The sequence below is a fragment of the Barbus barbus genome, assembly GCF_936440315.1.
Source record: "Barbus barbus genome assembly, chromosome: 19".
In the NCBI taxonomy this organism is placed as follows: domain Eukaryota; kingdom Metazoa; phylum Chordata; class Actinopteri; order Cypriniformes; family Cyprinidae; genus Barbus; species Barbus barbus.
The window spans coordinates 19,129,612-19,150,978 of NC_136747.1; the positions used below are offsets into that span (position 1 = coordinate 19,129,612).

The following is a 21,367-nucleotide window of genomic DNA, read 5'->3' on the forward strand; positions in this document are numbered from 1 at the left end:
CTAGTGAGCGTGTGCATCCGTGCAAGTGTGATACAAATTTAACTTTGTTTGACATTATGTGTGTTCTTTCTGTCGCTTTATGAGCGTGTATGCATGCTGAGGCATGCTTTTTTCCTAGGATCCCTGTCAAGATCCTTCAGGGTGACTGTTAATTACCCTTCATGGCCTTCCTGCCCTGTACATCCATTTATCTTTAGCTGAGCCCCTCATTTCTCAACGAGGGTCACGATGACCTTTAAATACCTTACAGACCTACAGTACTAGTGTCCCCCTACCCTTGCCATCGATCCTGTCATATATAGATCCATGTCTACCCAACCATTTTACTTCCTTTCAATTTCCAAAGATGGACCACCCTGTCATTTCCGTGGCCAATTGTATTAACAACTCTTAGGCACTAAGGTCAGAGGCGCTACATTTTTGGGTTAGGGTCATTGGATCTTTTCATATGCTTTTTTCGTATATCTTGGCATGGTCAATACCTCCCCTTAATCCCTTCCTTCCTTAAGGTCACTGATTTTTTTTTTTTTTTTATAAACGTTACTTTACTCCATGTATCTTGACCTGGTCTAGCAGGTCCAGTCCTGCTGGAAGGGCAATGTCCTGCAGAGTTTAGCTCCAAACTGCCCAAAAACACTTGCCTGGAAGTTTATAGAAATTCTGAAGACCCTGATAGTTTTGGGTTGAGGTCAGTGGATTTTCTCATAAATGTGCATTTGTCCATGCATTTTGGCTTGGCCCATATCGATCCCTCTCATTTCATTCCTTCCTTGCTTTCATTTCCTCTCCTTTCTTTACCCCTTTTTCTTTTCTCCCCCAATTTTCCCTCTTGCGTTCCCCGCTCTTTGATTATTCGGCACGGAAGAATTATCTGTTATCGTTCTTGACCTCTGCACCATTGATCATGGAAATGTGACCAGCCTCAGGTTTGCTGCTGACTAACCTGTTCAGAAGGATATGCTTGTACATTTCACAGCAATTTGTTTGAAAGGCTTGCTGAGTCATTTGCAACTGCAAAACTTTGAGGAATGACTTATTTTCAACTTTGCTTCATCACTTAATGTTCAAGCTGAGCCTCACGCCCTGAAAGCGAAAGGGGAAAATGAAAAAAAGAGGGCTCCATTACCTGAGCTAACAATAAGGAGTGATGTTTGTTTGAGGCTGCAAATGTGCCCAACCTGTCGTGCTTGGATATTTCTGAGAGATGTTGCAAATTTGCCTGCATCTCATTCGCTACCCGTTCTCATTCTCCAAACCCAGCATCCTCATCAGTAGGACACCCTTCAGTGATTCAGAAACGAGGTTTCACTTTTTTTTTCCCTTTTCCATCTCTCTCAATTTCTTGAGTGCCGCACCTGAAATTGCTTTGACATTCAGATGCATTGACACCCGCCTGATGGGTTTGGAATGCAAATGGACAGGGCTCTCTCTCCTTTCCTCTCTGCTTTCCGATCTCATCCCTCTGTCCCAGCCTAATGAGGTAAAGCTGATAGCTTGCTTTCTCAGATCAGGCAGACGTGGATATGGGCATGTTGAGATTGGGGTTTGAGGGGACAGGGGTAATGTCACCAAAAACCTACAGGAAATCAATTTCACAAGTGCCGTCTCCCCACTGTGAAACGCTACCCCGGTGTCTGCAAGGAGCAAAAGTGATACAGACAAGACAGTTCTCTCGCACTCTCAAGGAGACACGTGAATTCATTAGTACACTTATTTAATATTGCATTGGCACAGTGGATTTTCCCACCCTCCCTTTCCCTGTCCTTTCTTCCATCCTTTCCTTCTATGCTTCCTCCTTTCCCTCTTTTTATCATCCTTTACGTCTTTGTGACTTTTCCTTCCTATCTGCCATCATTCTTTGCTTTCATTCCTACTTTACTACTTCTTTTCATCTTTATTCCTTCCATTTTTTTCCTCTTGCTTGCCTTTTTACCCCCTTCCTTTGTTCCTTACCTCCTACCTCTCACTTGTCCACTTCCTTTTTCTTCTCCTCCTCCCTCCTTCATTTTTACTTTTCTTTTTTCCTTCCTTGCATCTCTTTCCTTGTCTTTCTTCCATTCCATTCAGTTTTCCAGTGTTCTTCCTTGTACCTTCCCTCCGACCTCTTTTTTCCCTTTTTTGTTTCCTTCCATCCTTCCTTCTTTTACAATTCCTTCCTTTCTTCTGTCCATCTTTCTTCCTTCTAGTTTTCTCTTATTTTCTGCACTTTCCTTCATATCACTATGCAAAAACTCTACCTCACCTACCTGTGTTACAAGGTTCCCCAGGCTCTTCTGTGAAAAATTACACACGTGCACATGTGAGCTGAAGTAGACTTTGTGAACGCAATGACCTGAATGCTCAAATTCACGTGACAGGAGCATCGTGCACACATGTAGCGATGCCTGGCTCCTCGCGGATCTGCTCAGCCATGTGCCTCTCCATCAGGGGCTTGGGCTTGGGCTCGGGCTCAGCTCTGGACATTTACAAATCTCCTCCGGACTTGGCTAAATGGAAACCATCCATCAGAGGTGACAGGAAGCAAACAAAGCCCCAACATTAGCTGCTTGGACGCTTTTGATGATGTCATAAGCCTCTAGAGGTGGCTGACCTAATGTGGTTCATTGGGGAAGGAAGGGAGAACACAGAGTGCAAGATCAGTAGATGAAGTGAGTGTGCAAACCAACAAGGGTTGACAGAACTCTTTTATACAAGAAGGGTGTGAAAGTCCAAGACTGTGAGCGAAGGGGGTGGTCATTGACTTGGGCCGTAGCAGATCTGTGTTTTAATAAGAGAACTGCATTGATGAGGATTGATCAGTGGGTGGTGTGGGAGTTGGAGGCTGGGATGCAAACCCCTTGAGGCAGAGCTCGTATCATTCTTGCCCTGATTAGGATTAAGGCAGAGCAGTGTAATATCCTCTAATTCTGACTCTTGTCCATGGTTTTTCTATTGTTCTGTTGGTAGCGATAAGCAGCATTGAATTTGAGAGTGTGAGAGGGGGGATTTGGGGGGAAGATGGAGAAAATGGGAGAAAGCGAGAGGCTAAGAAAGGGGATAAGAGTAAAATACAATGAAAATAAAAGAAGAGTGAAGAAAAATGGTGAGGTGTGTTAAGAGGATCTAAGATATCACAATGAATGTGATGGACATGCAGAGAAAGAATCCATCCAGTCTTGACACCCTAAGGACGCCTCCTTTGTCACTCTCTAAATCCCACTTAAAGGGACTCTTATGTCCAGTTTTAGTGATTTATGGCTGTTATGTTAACCATGACTAGATTTTTCTGAGGAAAATTTGACTGGTTATTACTCTAAACCTCCGTTATGTCATGTGATTTGGATATCTGAGTATCTTTTAGTATGTTGGTAGGGTATTTTGGGTGGTTGCCACAGTAGTTACTGGCTCAGTAAGTAGAGAGCCCAGACCTAAATCTCTATAAATTTCTGTTCCCAAACAGATTTGATTTTACTGCTGATACCAGACCACTGAGGGTGATTGTTTATGACATTTGAGATTTGGAAAAAATAGCTTTTTGGAGTCTGATTAATGCAGAGGCCATATCAATGTCACTCTAATCACTGTTGCAAAATGCACAGTTTTTGATAGAAAAACCGAATGTCGGTTACCTGTGCAACTTGAACGGGTTATTATAGCCCTTTTAAACCCAATGGTCTAAATTGTCACAGGAGCGTGAAGAGCGTGTGATAGGCAGGACCTTTAAAATAGACCTTTAACTCCTTCATTTATGTGGATTTATTCCATTCGCAAGGGATTCTTTCATAAATTGGAATTAGCAGCATTGAGGCAGTGATCTGAATATGATGACATGAATTATTGATTCCCTGACAGCTGCTTGCAAATCTAGCCTGACATTTGGAAATAAGACGGCATGGAATTATAGCCCAAAAATAATGAAGGCCATTTGTGTCGAGACAGGAGAGAAGGAGAGAAAAGCAAACGTCTTTTTGGACTTATTAATATTCATTAATACCTCCTGTCGGAGCACCATTGAAACAATTCATTGCTCACGTTTACTGTGTTATGTTCTTTATGATTTATTGATGTGTGTTCTAAAGAGCTGGGTGGTTATGAAGAGACTGCTCAGTGAAATCTGATTGCTCATACAAAACCAGATCATTGTCAGTGAGAGTCAGTAATTTCAGATTGTATTTCTAGTATTGTTTTTCCTCGTTTTATAATCCTTCTTTCCTTAAATTGTCTAAAAAAAAAACTGCACTTACTAAGTATTCTTTTTGTATTAAAGTCATTCTGCACGTATATTTTAATCTTTCTTATGGAAATTCAGCATGGTCGCCTTACCTGTGTTTTCTCTGGAATTAATTGCTTCTGTTTCTATTTTTCTCATTTGTGAGTCACTTTGGATAAAAGTGCCTGTTTAATGAACAAATTTTAAATGATTTGTTTGTTCTCAATTAGACTATAAATGATGCATAATTTTAGATGATAAAATGAGGCATAAAATTAGGCAGAGTATGTCCTAAAAATTGCAAACTTGTATATGCTATACCTCCTACATCCCAAAGTGTAATTCTGAAAGCTTGATCCACATTCCCTGTAGATATTTGGCATTTACCTTTATGCTGGATTCTCTGCAACCTGGACCCCTGGCGTGACTTTTTGCTCGATCTGCATTATAGTTCCTTGTGGCACTATAGTGCCAATCATCTCACTGGTTTCTGTGAAGCAACCCCTGCTGATGCCACATTAGATAAATTGATCCGTTTGTAGCCAGCTGGTCTGTTGTGGAATTAAAAAACTAAAAAATAACAGGATCCCTGGGAATTTCTGTGTAATGTCAGCAGATATGGGTTGTAATCTCATTCCCTTCAGTGTATTTGGCTTTAACTGCCTTCAGTTGGCTGTCTGTTTTGCCACAGTCCTCCTGGAAGTGGTAAAGTCAAAGTGCATTGCGGTTTAAAGTCAAGTTTTAAAGACAGCAGTGAAAACAAACAGTGGCGTACAAACACAGGTCCACAATGTTTGCAGTCATTTTTGTTAGTGCTGTTTGCAGGAATTAATCTGACAAGCCATGAGATTGGTGAACTTTGCTTCACATTTCATTCATTATAACACTGAGATTTGCTTATGTTTTGGTTTGTATCTGCGTATGTCTTCTGAATGCATAGATTTGGATGCCATATCACTTATTTTGGTGTTTTTCCCATTGTCTGTCTAATGCCTCGCTGGAAAAGTACACAGTATGCCTATGCTACTTGTAGGGCGGAATCCAATCATAAAAATGGAATTTACTGTATAACATTGAATGTCATGGAATTTGCCATATTTTGGATGGATACATCAAAAGTATGTCTGTACAGGTAAATCAAAACGCGACAGACTAGTTTCTGTGAATATTAAGCAAAAATACCATTTAAATATAAATTCTGCATGATCTGTGTGTGTCTGTGTGAATGAATAGTGCAGATGCGCTGTTTCGTTTGCTACACGCATACAAAAGCACGTGTGATGCTTTTTGGAAAAAATAAAAATGGAATTTGGGGAAAAATAAATAGGGCCCCTATACTTGGGTAATTGTTTGTGTGTGCATCCATGTGCATATTCATTGTACCTGTATGTTTTCCAGAGAATTGTTTACATGACCCTATCAGTGCATTGAGGCAATGATGAAGTGATTTGTTCCTCTTTTGTAAGTTGTTTTGAATAAAAATGTCTGCCAAATGCATAAATGTGAACATAAATGATTGTACATAATGATCAGAAAATTAGGGGATGGACAAATGGATGGTCTGTGCTTTTGGGTTTTTGCTTTTGTAAAAAGGCCCTTTTTCAGTTTGGTCCAACTTATTCTAGGTGTTGTCATTCTCAGTGAGACGATTGAGTCTACCATTAAGATGTGGAACTTCCTTTTCTTTCCTACAGCCCCCATTTGAACATTGCGATTCATTGTTGCACAAGTGCTCTGTCCCCTCTTACCATCGCTGTTCACACTCACAGCAGTTACTTTACGAGCGTGAGCTTCCATCACTTATTGCAACAAATAGCCCCTTAATCATGTGTAATATGAACCTCATTAGTTTCAAAGGATTTTGTTCCTGGAGGCACAATGGCATGCATGTTTTTTTCTTCTCTTCAAGTAGCATTTTATACTCCCAAGTGGATCTTTTATGTCGGCTAATAAGGTCTAAAGCCATGTACTCTTTTCTAGTCTCAGGTTGTAAGTATTGCCATTTTTCAAGGTTGTATTTAATTCTGCTGCTAGAAGCTACAGGTTTTGTTGTCTCAGAGTCTGTAATGGATTCTTTGCTGTGTGTTCTGTCTTTTGCCAGCCTGTCCCCTGGGCACCTACAAGATGTCGTCACGACAGCAAGAGTGTTTCCCATGTCCGGCTAACAGCAAGGCCGAAGAAGAGGGCTCTGTGCTATGTGTGTGCGAGGACGACCACTTCAGAACTCCACTGGACCCTCCATCCGCACCCTGCACGCGTAAGTCAGTCAGCTTCTATGTGGGGTGAATGTTTATGTGTGCATTTGTGTGTGTACTTATTTGTGCACAGGTATTTATTTATGTTTGTTCTCATGTTTGTACAATCCAATCCTGTTGATTCGTGGTTTAATTTTGTTTACAGTGGGGTTTAGCACTGCCAACAGGAATGTTGTGTTTGTTGTGTGTACAGTTGATATATTGGTGATATATGGTAACAATTTAGTTTAGAGTCCAATTCTCACTATTAACTAGTTGCTTATTAGCTTGGATATTAATAGCATATTAGCTGTTTATTAGTATTTATAAAGCACATATTAACCTTATTCTGCATGACGATATTTTAAATCCTTTAAAGGGTTAGTTCACCCAAAAATGAACTACTCACCCTTATGTCGTTCCAAACCCGTAAGATGTGTTTTCATCTTTGGAACGCAGATATTTTTGATGAAATCGGAGAGCGATTTTACCGATGTCCTTTTTTCTTTTCTGGATCTGGGAACATTGCAGTTGCATTGCTGTCTATGGGAGGTCAGAGAGCTTTCAAATTTCATCAAAAATATCTTAATTTGTGTTCCGAAGATGATCGAAGGTCTTACGATTTTGGAACGACATCGGGGTGAGTAATTAATGACAGAATTTTCGTTTTTGGGTGAACTAACTTTAATTCTACTACATACCTAAACTTAACATCTACCATACTATTAATAAGCAATAAATTAGGAGTTTATTGAGGCAAAAGTCATAGTTAATAGAGAATTGGTCTCCAAACAAAAGTGTGATCATATATATTATAATGTACAATTCACTATAGTAGTTACACTGTTACAGTTATTTTAGTTATTCACACAATTAAAGATGTTTAATTTTTTTACTTTTGAAATATTTTCTATCCTAGCTTAATATGAATTATTAGGCATTGTTAGCCAACTGTGAACCAATCATGTCGCTGTAAAGTGCTCCAAAAAGCCTGAGACAGCAGCGTTAGCGCAGTCGTTAGCTATTTGTTTGCTTACCAATGGCAGATGTGGTAGTGAAAACCATTTCCAAAATAATTGTTATTTTTTGCTATTCTGTTTATTGGCTCTGGTGGCACAGAAATCACACACTTAACCTTTCAATTCTTGTGTGACAAGCCCTTTATTCTTGGATGAATGAGTCTCTGAGTGCTTATGACTTTTATTTACACCATTAATTACTGTATTGATTAGGCTGCTGTTATATGAGGGAGAGAAAGACTGTGTGTTAATTATAGTATCGATTCTACAGTCACTCTTATGAGCAGATGCCACCAGTTTATTATTCCGAGAGAGCGAGAGAGAAAGCGCAATGTCTATAATGACTGTAAATGACCGAAGACAAAGAATTGAAAGAAGACATATATGGATTGCATTACTCTTCTATGTGTATTTTGCATGCTGTTCTGTTTTGGTAATGTGCCTGTGTGTAGGTGTGTGTGTCTGTACCCTTGTGTATGTGCTACATAAGTGAAAAAGCACTGCTCTGTGTGTGTGTCCTGTCTTGTGCCGGATGTATCCTGACTGCAGCTGTTCCCCACCGCTCGTGGCCACACGTGGACCCCGTTGCATAAGCCTTCAGAGCCTTTAATAAATCAACGCTTCTTGCACACATCTAAATTATTCCATACACACACACTCACGCTTGAGCGTTTGCGTTACAATTTCATTATCATCTGCTGTATTTATGAGACAAGAGACTCTTTTTCAAAAGCCTCGATCTCAAAATTAAAACTTAACAAATGCATGTATGAGAGAACAATCAGACGCTCAGGAATGCTGTGTAGCATCAGTTATGCTTTTGATTATAATGTTTCATACATATTCTTGGCTCCCACAGTTAATTCAGTTTAATTTAAATTCCTTTGGTGGAATTTATTTGAAGTGACATTTAGTTAAAAGAAAGATATCACAAGCAAACTTGTAATGTATAATAATACAATACAATATGTATTTTAAGAATGATTCACTATAATAAAATAATTGTATTTATTATTATTATTTAATTTTGTAATTTTATTTTATTTATTAGATTTGTTTAGATCTTGTTGTATTAATATTTATTATTCATTTTAGTAAAGTTATGTAGTATTCATTGAAATTGATCCAGACAAGTATTTTGTTTTTAAATGGAAGTATAAATATATTGAGATTAAATATAGTTAAGATTAATATAAAATTTAATAATAACAATGATTATATTATATTATTTCTCTAGTTTTGTTTTTTAAATATTTATTAGCCATTTTAGAAGTATTCATAGATAATGGTTCAGATAAGGTTGTTTTTTGTTTGTTGAAATTTATTGTGGATTACCATTTGATGTGTTTGTGTGTTTGAGGGCAGCGGGAGGCACCTGTAGTGCTCTTGGCCTGAGCTGATGATGGGCAGCTTAAAGCCCTGGTGACATTTAAATGGCTTCCTGCTGCTGACAGATTCTTGTCTGACAAACGGCATTAGAGACACAGGGCTCCAGCCTCGACCCGCTCCTCCCCGAGTCAACAGAACAGTTCTGCGCTACAGGACAGCAGCAATTAACGCATCTGATCTCTCTCCTCCTCCCCGCCCCTATTTTATCACTCTCTCTCTCTCTCTCTCTCTCTCTATTAGATAAGAGGCTCTCATTCATTCTGCCCACATGATTCACCATAAATCAGTTGCAGCTTCTGGGGGAAGTAGTTGTGAATGCCATTGCAGCAAGCCTTTCAGTTCTGTACAGCCGCTTTAAGGTCCTTGATCTTACCATGAAATCAAATGCTTTTTATAGGCTATCACAAAACCCATTTTAAAATCTGAAAAAACAGTTATTGGTACTGCTGTGTTCAAGTTGAATTTCTAAGGTTTTTTTCTGTGTTACTGTGTCAATTGTATGTGCTTTTGAAAACTACACACTTTTTTTTATAATGGCTGCACTGGGTGGAAATAGAGGTCCTACATTATGACAGTGGCCAAAATATTAGTGTTTTGCCAGTTTTAAGATACAAGTAATCTCAAATGCATATGATAATTGTGTATTTTACCTTGTTTTATGCTTTTAGTCAAGCGGGTTAATAATAACCGCAATAATGGAAAAATACATACATTATTATTACCAGTGGTAGTAGTATTAAAGGGATAATTCATACAAAAATGAAAATTCTGTCATTAATTACTCACCCTCATGTCGTTCCAACCCCATAAGACCTTTGTTCATCTTCAGAACACAAATTAAGATATTTTTGATGAAATCTGAGAGCTGTCTGACCATGCATAGACAGCAACTCAACTACCACTTTTAAGGCAGAGAAAGGTAGTAAGGACATTGAATTTTCGTATTTTACGGTTCAACCATAATTTTATGAAGCTGCGAGAATACTTTTTGGGCACAAAGAAAACAAAAATAATGACTTTATTCAACCATTTCTTCTCTTCGGTGTTGTGAAATTTGTGTTCTGAAGATGAACAAAGGTCTTAGTTTTGGATCAACATGAGGTTGAGTAATTAATGACTGAATTAGCTTTTTTGGTGAACTACATATTTAACTGCAACAATAACATTAAAACCTCTTTTTTTATCTCACCAAGTGATTACAAAATGAAAACATTTTGCTTTTTAATTCTGCTGCCACAGATTCAGTCAAATTACGTCAGCACATTTACATGAAGCAGCTTTTCCTCTCCCTGTATTTGTATGAATGGAGTTTTTGCTAGTGCATGAGAGCTGTGTTTGTCTTTGCCAATGCCCTCAATACTCCATGATCTCTCTTTGACTGTCTTCCATGGCCTGTGTTCATTTCCTCTCAAGTGATTTTAAGCCTCAAGCTCCGTTAAGCTTTACCCAGTTGTAGCTAATTGGGTTAAATTATTAAAAAGAATTACAGTTCATTGAGGGGTAATTATCATCATGTTAATTAGAGTCTGTTCAGATGACATTTTATTTAATGCTTAAGAGTTTTTTTTTTTTTTTTTTTTTTGGTGGTAATGGTACTGAACACTTCAGTACTTTTTGTTTTAATTAAGCATTACAAACTTAATTTGTTTATTTATTTATTTATTTTTGCACACAGGCCCCCCCTCTCCACCTCGAGATCTGGTCTACACCCTCAAACAGTCCACACTCATTCTGGAGTGGGCCGCTCCGAATGACTCAGGCGGCCGAGGGGATCTCACCTACAGCATAGGCTGCCGGCGATGCGTCGGCCCCCCACGGGCCCCGCAGGTGCAGTGTGAACCCTGCGGAGCCAGCGTGGGCTTCGTACCACAGCAGAGCGGCCTGACGGAGCGCACAGTCACTGTAGTCAACCTGCTGCCCAACTCCAACTACTCCTTCAGTGTGGAGGCCCGGAACGGCATCTCGGAGTTACTCCCCAACAAAAGGTTCTACACGCAGGTCAACATTTCCACCAGCGTTCCAGGTACATTCTTCATAAAATATTTAAACTAGTGTTTACCTAGTATTAGGTGTGTAATGGTACACAAACATGATAGTTCAGTACGTACCTCAGTTTTGACATCACAGTTCCATATGGTTTCGGTACAGCAGGAGGAAAAAAAAATTTTTTTAGTGCTGTAAAACGATTAATTGCCTCCAAAATAAAAGTTTTTGTTTGCATAATATGTGTAGTGTGTAGTGTGTATATTTACTATGTATATATAAATACAAACACATGCATGTATATATTTAAGAAAAATATGCTATGTTTATATACTAAATATAATTATATAATATAAAATATACTAATATAAATATAAATGTATATACATGTAAATATTTTCGAAATATATATTGTATGTATGTGTATTTATATATGCATAAATAAACACAGTACACATACATATAGTATGTAAACACTTTTATTTTGGATGCAATTAATCGTTTGACAGCACTACGTTTTTTAATTAAACTGTGGTTTATTGAACTAATTGCTCTTTCTTTGAATATATTCGATTATAATTAATTTTCTATAGGGATGAAAATCTACCTCAGTTTATGATCTAAATTATAGGCAGCCCTTTTCCATTACCATTCCATAAGGTTACAATTAACAACAGTAAATTTGCATAAATTTAATTACTATTTATTTTTAAACATAATAATCAGCACTTAACTTAAAAAAAAATTGTATGCAAACATGTAAATTTCACATAATGCAGGTTTTAAATTAACTTCTAAATTATGAAATTTCTATTTATTGTTGAAATATATTTAAACAGTGACTGTCATAACTTGTTTCATAACAAATTTATTTAAACATACATTAATTAAGACATCACTAACAGGGAAAAGTCAAATATAATGAGTATATTGTCTAATATTTCGCAAAATGCTCCTCTCTAGATTTCATTTCTCTAACGAACTAAAGATCTGTGGATACTTATGACTTGCCTGAGGTATTTGAAATGCTATGCAACGTTTTGTTTTGACGTCATTCATTCATGTTTATTTCATGTTAAAACTAGTAGTAAAGAGGAAGGGATAGTCACGCTTACTCACACGCCACACTGCCGTTTGAACTGAGGCGTATATATAGCGATCTGTCACATCACATCAGAAACCATCAAAAGGGTATTTATCGTTTAAATTATCTGAAAAATTGACATAATTTGAAAGTTGAGTCTTTGTTTCTTATCAGAAGTATCAATATGTAAAACTGGAAGTTTTCAATGAAGTTCCAATTTCGGTACAAATATGTGTACGTAGTATCATTCCCTGTATTTCCAAATAACATGCATCAGCGAGTCAAAGTTCACTTTTTTTATGAGGATAAAACCTGTTTAGCAAGAGGCAGTTCTGTAAAACACTGTAAAACTCATAATAGCGCTGCTTTTTTTCTCTATATGTTATCTGATGTCATATGATCCCATATTGCAGCTTTCGCATTAGTTAGTGTAATGTGGATGGTGAATGCTGGTTTGCATGTGTTTTTTTTGTCTTTGAGTGGTTGTCTTACTTCTAATGTTGGTAGAGACATTTGAGGACACCATCCTCTCTCAGTAATACTACAGCAGATGTTTTTAATCATCTCCTTTTGATTTGAGTGAAATAGTCTCTTTTTTGAGCCAAATGAGGTTGTGACAAAGCAGCTTATTCATCTTAGTGCATCTCAGTTTCATTGCATCCTTGTGTCGTTGATGTCTTTCCATACCATGTGGGATTAAACGACGTTCCTCTCCTCTTTAATGAGATCGGCAGCAGTGGTCAGTGTTAGTGCTTTTTTATTATTATTATTGTTTTTTTATTTTTATTTTGAGATGGTCGTTTTATTGTGGCTTAGTGCAGAATAACAGAAACTACACAATTACAAATCCACTGCTTGCAGTTTAGGTCCACTTTTTCTGCACATAATTGGAGTTTATAGTCATTTCTTTCAGGTGAAATTGCCATTTTTCTGCTATTTTATACCACAATAAAGAGAAATTGATGTCTGAATGCAGTGTAATTCTCAAAGACCCCTTTGCTATAGTCACAGAATTCAGTAAACTGGTTAATTGGTAAGAAAAAGGCCAGAATTGTGCTCATAACAGACATTAATGATGTCATAATAATAATAACTTTTTTTAACTTTGTGACCATTTTTTGTTTGTGTGTGTGTGTTTAGCAGAAATTACTTAATCATACCTGCATAATGTATGACTAGTGTCCATTTTTAGAGTCATACTATGTTAAAAACAGTTTTACTGCTAGAATGCACATTGTTTTGTGTGCCTGTACAGGTATATGTGTGTATCTGTTAATAAGTTTTGCTTATATTGTGGGGCCTACAGTAAATGTCACCATAAGCATAGTAAAACCTCACATTACCTCCAGCCAACAGCCTCCATGAGGTAAATGGCTCATTAAAATAAAAAATAATGTCTTAATGCAGAAAGGCTTATGTGAGGGTTTGTTTAGGAGCTAGAAAATACCTTTAGCACAATGTAATATCAGCATAACTGATAATAATGGAATGGAAATTGCCCACCATGGTAACAAACGTAGATGTGCGTGTGTGCATGTCGACCCATGAGCGCATACTCCATTTTTAGGGCTGACCAATTACAAAATGAAGTTGTATAAGAGCAGCATCTGGAGTCAAGCAGGGCTTAGTGAACAGCTGGTGTGTGTTTGTGTGAGAGGTCAGTTCTAAAAAGTTTCCCTGCGCGCGCACACACACACACACACACACACACACACATTGTACGCAATATTATGTAAATGTTCGGTTACACACTTCAGAAATCACTTAGTGTTAGACCCTTACCGGTGTCATCAAATGCCTCTACAGGACAGTGTCCACTGATATTAACTCCCTTTACACAACACCCAGATTAACACTGAGCCACACACACACACACATACTGTACAGAGTCACACAGACTCACTCACATTACCTCTTGCTCAGGTCCTTCAATGGTCCCAGAGTGCCCGAACACAAAGGCTGAAATAAGCAGCACAGGAGCCGCATGTTTATTAATGGAGATCTCTTTCATCAAGACTTACACACACTCAGATTTTGCTTTCCATTAAGAGTAAATTGCAGAGCGTTTATTTGGCACTCGACTCCTGCGACTTTCATTATTTGATACTCTTCCCAACACAATTGCTTTTTCTCAAAAATGACTCTTTCTTTGTCTCTCACACCTTTTCAGTAGTCTATTTTCTCTTTCTTTCTCTCCTTTTCCCCTTCAGGCAGAGTCCAAATTAACTTCTTTTCACACCTGCCAAAGCAAGTGAATTGAGAACATTTGCCAGCCATGAAGCTGTTTATATAGATTTTTTTTATAAAAATCTATATAAACCCAGGATATATTAGGATATATATGTTGTTGTTTTTTTCAGGATCTTTTGGTGAATAGAAAATTTGAAAGAATAAAGAAATCATGTGAAATCTTTAAGAAATAACTTTACTGCCACTTGGGTAACGTGTCCTTTCTGAATAAATGTACGAATATTCTTTAAATATATAATAGATGTAATGATTTATTATGTAATAATGAATTGTTTTATTGCTTAATTATTATATTTATTATTTATTATTTTATATTTCATTTTCGTTTGCTATGATACTGGCAAATATTTTTTTATCTGCTCACCAAAGCCAGATTTTAAATTGCATTTGGCACTTGGTGGGTGTTAAATTTGTACCTGGGTCTCAGGTATAAATCATATTCCTTTGTGTTTTCATCTTTGTGTGCTTGCAGTTGTGTGGGTAGCCATAACACAAGTCTTGAATTTTTATGTGTGTTGCATATTCTAACTTAATTTTGCTCTGTTCTCCTGTTCCATTCTCAATCAACGCACCATTAATCTCTCCCTCACACAGCACAGGCTCAAGGTTAACTGGAGCTCTCAGAGGAAGTGCTATTACTTTATTGTGATGTACAGTCTCAGAGGCAGCTGTGTGTTTGAGCTCTGTGATTAGAGTCGGTGCGATTGCAAGCCAACACAAAGGAGTTTAACCGACTAGAGGCTAAGATCAGTGCCACGCTTGTGTTGAATGTGCATGTTCTGTGTTTATTGGCCCTTTGTTGAACTCTCTGTACAAATGAAATATAAGCATGCTGATCATTTTGAGAGCAGTTTGCAGCGACCAAATTGGGTCACTCAGCAGCCATCTTAGTAAAGCCCCCGGACAGATGTTTTCTATGTAGGTAAATGGCACGCAAGTACTGCTCCTATCTACTGTACTTGAATAAGGAACGACATTTTAATTCCCTGAAATGTCATTTAAGTAAATATTTGTAATCAGCTGTAAAATGTGGTTCATAGCATTATTAATGCATTTTATGAATTTAAAGGGATAGTCCACTAAAAAAGGAAAATTCTGGCATCACTTATTCATGTGGTTTCAAACGTGTGTGACTTGAATTTTTTTTTTCTGTGGAAGTCAAGTCAAGTCAAGTCAAAGTTTATTTATAAAGCATTTTTTTTAAAACAACAAGTGTTTATCAAAGTGCTGTACATGCAATAAGTAATAAGAAAAATGATACAACCAGTGACACTAAAAAACACTAAGAGACAATAAAACAATAAAAAGAAGCAGCTCTCACATAGCGTTAAATGCCAAACTATAAAAATACGCTTTTAGGCTAGATTTAAAGACAACAAGTGTTTGAGCCTGTCTAATGTAGAGGGGCAAGCTGTTCCAGAGCTTCGGTGCCGCAACTGCAAAGGCCCGGTCACCCCTGCTCTTCAGCCTTGCCAGCGGGACAACCAAAAGCAAATGGTCAGCAGACCTAAGTGCTCTTAATGGAACGTATGGCTTAATCAAATCGGACAAATATGTAGGTGCTACCCCATTAAGAGCTTTAAAAACAAAAACCAGAATCTTAAAATTAATCCTAAAACGGACAGGTAACCAATGAAGGGAAGCCAGAACCGGGGAGATATGTTCCATCTTTCGTGTACCAGTCAGCAGACGAGCTGCCGCATTCTGGACCATCTGTAGTCTAGAAAGAGAGGCCTGACTAATGCCTATATAAAGGCCATTGCAGTAATCCAAACGAGTTGAAACAAAGATATGTAAAATTCTTTGAAAGTCTTTAGGAGACAGAAAAGATTTTACCTTGGTAAGTTGTCTCAACTGGAAAAAACTAGATTTAACTACAGAGTTAATCTGATTATCCAATTTAAAATCACTATCCAAGATAACTCCTAAATTTTTAACATAGGGCTTCACAAATGGATTCAATTCACCAAGGTCCAAACCAACTGAATCACAGATACCTCCCGGAGTAAACAGGATAACTTCAGTTTTGTTTTCATTAAAATTTAGGAAATTTAGTGCCATCCAGGCCTTAATTTCCTCTAGGCACTGCATTAGAGGCGCTAGAGAACTGATATCTTCTCGTTTCAATGGCAGATAAATTTGCGTGTCATCTGCATAGCAATGAAAGGAAATACCAAACTTCCTAAAAATCTGTCCCAAAGGAAGCATATACAAGGAAAACAAAATAGGTCCCAAAATGGAGCCCTGGGGGACCCCACATGTGAAAGAAGCAGTTGAGGAGACAAACTCTCCAAACCGAACTGAAAAAGTTCTTTCATGCAAATAGGATCTAAACCATCCCAACGCAGTACCCTTAATTCCAACACACTGTTCTAAACGTGTAATCAAAATATTATGATCCACAGTATCAAATGCAGCCGTGAGGTCCAGTAAAATCAAAATCGCATAATCCCCTGAATCAGTAGCAAGTAATAAATCATTAAAAACCTTCAGCAGTGCAGTTTCTGTACTATGAATGGATTTAAAACCGGACTGAAACATTTCATGAATGCCATGTAAATCTAGGAATGAATACAGTTGTCCAAACACTACCTTCTCCAGTAGTTTGGAAAGAAATGAAAGTTTCGAGATGGGTCTGAAATTAGCAAAAACGGATGAATCCAGATTAGATTTTTTGATTACTGGTTCCACCACTGCATGTTTAAAAAACTTAGGAAAATCTCCAGAAACCAGGCTACTATTAATAATTGCAAGAATTTTTGGCCCAATTGTTTCAAAAGAATCTTTTAAGAGACAGGGAGGAACAATATCCATGCCACCTGAGGATGATCTCATTTTAACAATGATCTCTCTCAATGAGGCAAGAGACACCGGCTCAAACTGATTAAAAATGGCCGAGCACTCAGTGGAAATATATGAAAACATTGATGGGGCATTAATATTAGTTCTAACAGCCTCAATCTTGTCAATAAAAAAGTGTAAAAAGTCCTCACACATGTCAACAGAAGGCACTAAACAAGTAGCTTGGGGAGTGTTCAATACAACATTAATAGTACTGAACAACACAGCTGGCTTATGAGAATTATTACAGATAACATTAGAGAGGTACTTAGATTTTTCGGATCTAACAGTTTTTTGATATTTAGACAAGTTCTCCTTTAAAATATTAAAAGAAATCTGCAATTTATCCTTCTTCCAGCGGCGTTCCGCCCTTCTACACTCAAGCCTTACAGCTCGAGTAGTAGCATTCAGCCACGGTTGAACTCTTAGTTTTTCTCGAACTGTCCTAAACGGGGCCACTATGTCCAAAATGCCTTGACAGGTTGAAAAGAACAATGAGGTTAAATCATCGGTGTTAAGGCCATGTGTGGACATTAAGTATTCATCATTAATGCCATTAAAGGCATCAGAGAACAACTGAGCAGTTAAGGGGTTAATCGTCCGACGGCGACGGATTACAGAAGACACTTTAGCAGCATAAGAAATACATATCTCAAATACAACAGGCAAATGATCAGAAAAGGTAGCGTCACAAACTTCAATATTACCAATAGATAAGCCATATGATAGAACCAAGTCTAAAATGTGCCCACACGTATGTGTATGACTTGACACAGACTGAGTTAAATTAAATGAGTCCACAAGATTTAAAAAAGCTTTGGCCAAAGGTTTGGTGGGGCAGCACACGTGAATATTAAAATCCCCAACAATTAAGACCCGATCATAATTTAGCATAATTCCAGCCAAAAAGTCAGAAAAGTCATCAATAAAATCCTTGTTATATTTGGGTGGACGATAAACAACAGCGCACAACACAGGATAACCCAAACTTAGTTCAAAAGCACTGAGTTCAAAGCTGGAATATGAGTAAGATGACAGTCGCCGGCAGTTAAAATGTTCTTTAAAAATAGTTGCTACTCCACCTCCTCGACCCGTAAGCCGTGGAGAATTAAAATATGTACAGTTAAGTGGTAGAACTTCAGAGAAGACACTCGACTCACCAACACCAATCCAGGTCTCAGTTACACACAACATGTCCAGGTCCTTAGACGTAAAAAAGTCATTCAAAATGAAAGACTTATTAGCTAGTGACCTAGCATTCACCAAGGCTATCCTCACTGGAGTTGGGTCTTTCGCCGACAGAGATTCACGGTCAAAAGGCCGGAGTAGAGAGGCATCCACACCACCTCGTCTAAGACGGGGTGACCGATGAATATCGACCGGAGGCTCCATATCCACACCTGTTACAGGTACAGGTACCAGCCACTTATACGCGGAATCCCAAGAACGGCGAGGCACATACCGTCGGCAATCCACGTCAAGACCCGATAAAATCCACCGAGGATCAGCATTTGGGAACAAAGCCATTTGAGTCTTTACTTTCACCAACAGACCACCTCGTTTACCACGGCGTCTGGATCGCTTCTTCCTCCCGAGAGAGCACATCCGACAGAGATAGACAGGTAATCCACGCAGGAGCAGAGGAGGTTGTGAATTGTATTTTCCACCCCTATTACCATTATAGATCGCTGTATTTTCCATAGCTGATCTAAGGTCAAGAAGTGTTTGGCGATCATACACCAGTAAAGAGTCTGCAGTATTTAAAACAATAAATAAAAACAAAACAAACATCCATAAAGCTGGAAGCGACAGACGGCTGGCCGCACACACTGGCGCCATCTTGTGAAAGAAAAGAACACAAAAGATATTTTAATGTACAGTGGAAACCAAACCGTTTTGGTTGCCATTGACTTCCATTGAAACGGTTTGCTTACCAAACATTTTTCAAAATGATTTAGTTTTCACTCAAAAACATTTTCACTCTTACTAGTAAAATTACTAGTAAATTTTACAATCTATTACAAAGAAATGGCTAAACACATTAAATTAAATGTGAAATTTTGAAGCATAAAAACTTAAAAATCTTTGTTATATTTACAAGTTTGACAAATAATGTTTTAGAGTGCATATTGTGAATGGTTCAGTTACATAAAATGACTAATACTGTGGGTTTAGTCATTTTAAGATTTTGGTCATGCTGCCCATCCCTATGTTGAGCTGTCGATTTCAATTTTAGAAAAATCTTAGTAAGTGTTACATTTTGGAGTACATATAATGTAATAGGCTTAAATCAAGCAGCTTCCCTCCTCACTATGTGAGTGTTAATCTGAATTTAGCAGAAGAACTCAGTCAGAAATAACCCTGCACTTATAAACAACCCCTCAAAGGTTCACAAGTGTGTAAAAACTAATCAGCTGTGGAGGTCCCTGGAGATCCGAGGCAGGAGGAGTTCCTGTACCCCACGGGACCTTCTTCCCTGTGACTTCTCAAGAAAAGAAGCCAAGCAACCTCTCCTTTCAAGCCGAACCTCCCAAAAGGGCCTGTGGTGGGCCGATAAAGTCCGGCTCAAAGCCTCCTTCTCAAATACTGGGAAATCTGTTTGGTCAGGGTGCACTTCTCATCGACCTGTGGTCTTAAACCCTTCACTGGCTAAGAGCCAACGCTGCCGGCCATGAACCATGCGCTGTAAAGCTCTACAGACCTTCTCCGCAGCGTGGAGGCACCACTGGGTCCTTATCCTGAGAGGAAGTTTAATATTTCCCATTGTGAGACCGAGAAGAGAGATTGGCTAACAGCTTTAGTTTATGGTGGGGGTGAGAGTGTGCCCTCAAAGTCACTAATACAGTATTCATAAAGGTCACTGGCTCTTTTATGACATTGTCTCAGAACACAGCAAGGGCATCAGTCCCATCATGCTCTCCACTTGTGTGGAGCTCGTCACGGTTAAGTGAGGTAATATTGCAGTCATACACTAGAGTGTGTTGACATGTACACAGATACATGAAGAGAGACCGTGGAAATCACACAAACACTGGCTATGACAGCTTCAACATATAAGCTAAACCCTGAAGGTATAAGCAATAAAACCAATAATCTTCACAGTACTAGTGATTGAATGATATATTGGACAGGATATATTGATATAATGATATATTGGACTTGAGATTATCGGATTAACAAAGCGTGTCGGTTGCACTTTCTACTGAAAGCCTCGTCAAGTGATAACATGCATTTTCTAGCAATGAGTGTATTCTGAGTAAATCACTGTTTCTCGAACAGGATAAAGTACCCTTTAAATTACTGACACTGTAATAATTTACTGTAATAATTTTTTTAAGTGCCTCATACACCATTTAATACTGTTGATCTGAAAATTATTTTATTTTTCTTATTTTATATACGTGTTGTGTTCATAAATATATTTTATCTATATTTATATTCTAAATATAAAATATAATCGCCCATGATTCATGCACCATTTAATACTGTGGATCTGCAAGTGTTTCATTTGTTATTTTTCTCTTTTTATTTGGAACTAATTAATGGGTGCAAACCAAAAGATAAGTGTGTTTATAAATACAAATATTATGAACACTATTATAATAATAATAATAATAATAAAGTGTGGTCATAAATAATATAAGATCTATCGGGTGTAAAAGTTATAGAAAATTTAAAAACTAATAATAAAAATGATCATACAGTCACACCACCCAGGCCTTGGACATATGTGCGTTAGCATCTGACTGTGTGCGCTTGCAAGCTGGCTTGTGCCACAGTACATGCTACAAATTCAATTTAACTAGGCATCTGTTGAGGCATTATTATTTTTCCAAAGTTAAATCAGTGTGAATTTATAAACTGAAAGAAATCTGACGACATTTCAACCTCTGATTTGTAAAAGCTTTTTGTCACCATGGATGAGTCACTTATTTTTTGGCATATTTTCTGTTAGATAAATAACTCCATCGGCTACATGAATGTGTAAGTGCTTCATTCAGATCTGTAAAATTGCCCATGACACACAGTAATTTTTAAAAGTCCCCCATACAACATTTAATACTGTGGATCTGAATAAGACCCAAACAAAGAGCAGGCAGAATTGGGTCACATCTTCTCTCAGATCTGAGTTTGGACAGCTCTGCTTTTGATAGATTGCAGCTCTTTTACACCAGAACACGCTTTCCATAGTTGCTCAACAAAGCCCCAATGTTTTCACGATTGTTTCAGGGTGTTTACGCATACGATGCGTGTGTGTGTGCGCGTGCGTGCGTGTGCGTGTGTGTGTGTGTGTGTGTGTGTCAGATGGAGGCAGGCAGAGGGGAGGGGTCAGTGTGGAGGGATTGACATTTCAATATCTTCAGAGGATTTGGTTTGG

At 38.0% G+C, this 21,367-nt stretch overlaps 1 protein-coding gene across 1 annotated transcript in view; it reads left to right on the forward strand.

Moving 5' to 3' along the window:
• Positions 1 to 21,367, forward strand: part of LOC306885021 (ephrin type-A receptor 7-like) — a 134,589-nt gene that overhangs the window by 79,607 nt on the left and 33,615 nt on the right. Inside the window, exons 4-5 of the mRNA XM_079441331.1 lie at positions 6,291 to 6,446; positions 10,507 to 10,854. Coding sequence (XP_079297457.1) covers positions 6,291 to 6,446; positions 10,507 to 10,854 — 504 coding nt within the window. The remainder of the gene's footprint in view (positions 1 to 6,290; positions 6,447 to 10,506; positions 10,855 to 21,367) is intronic.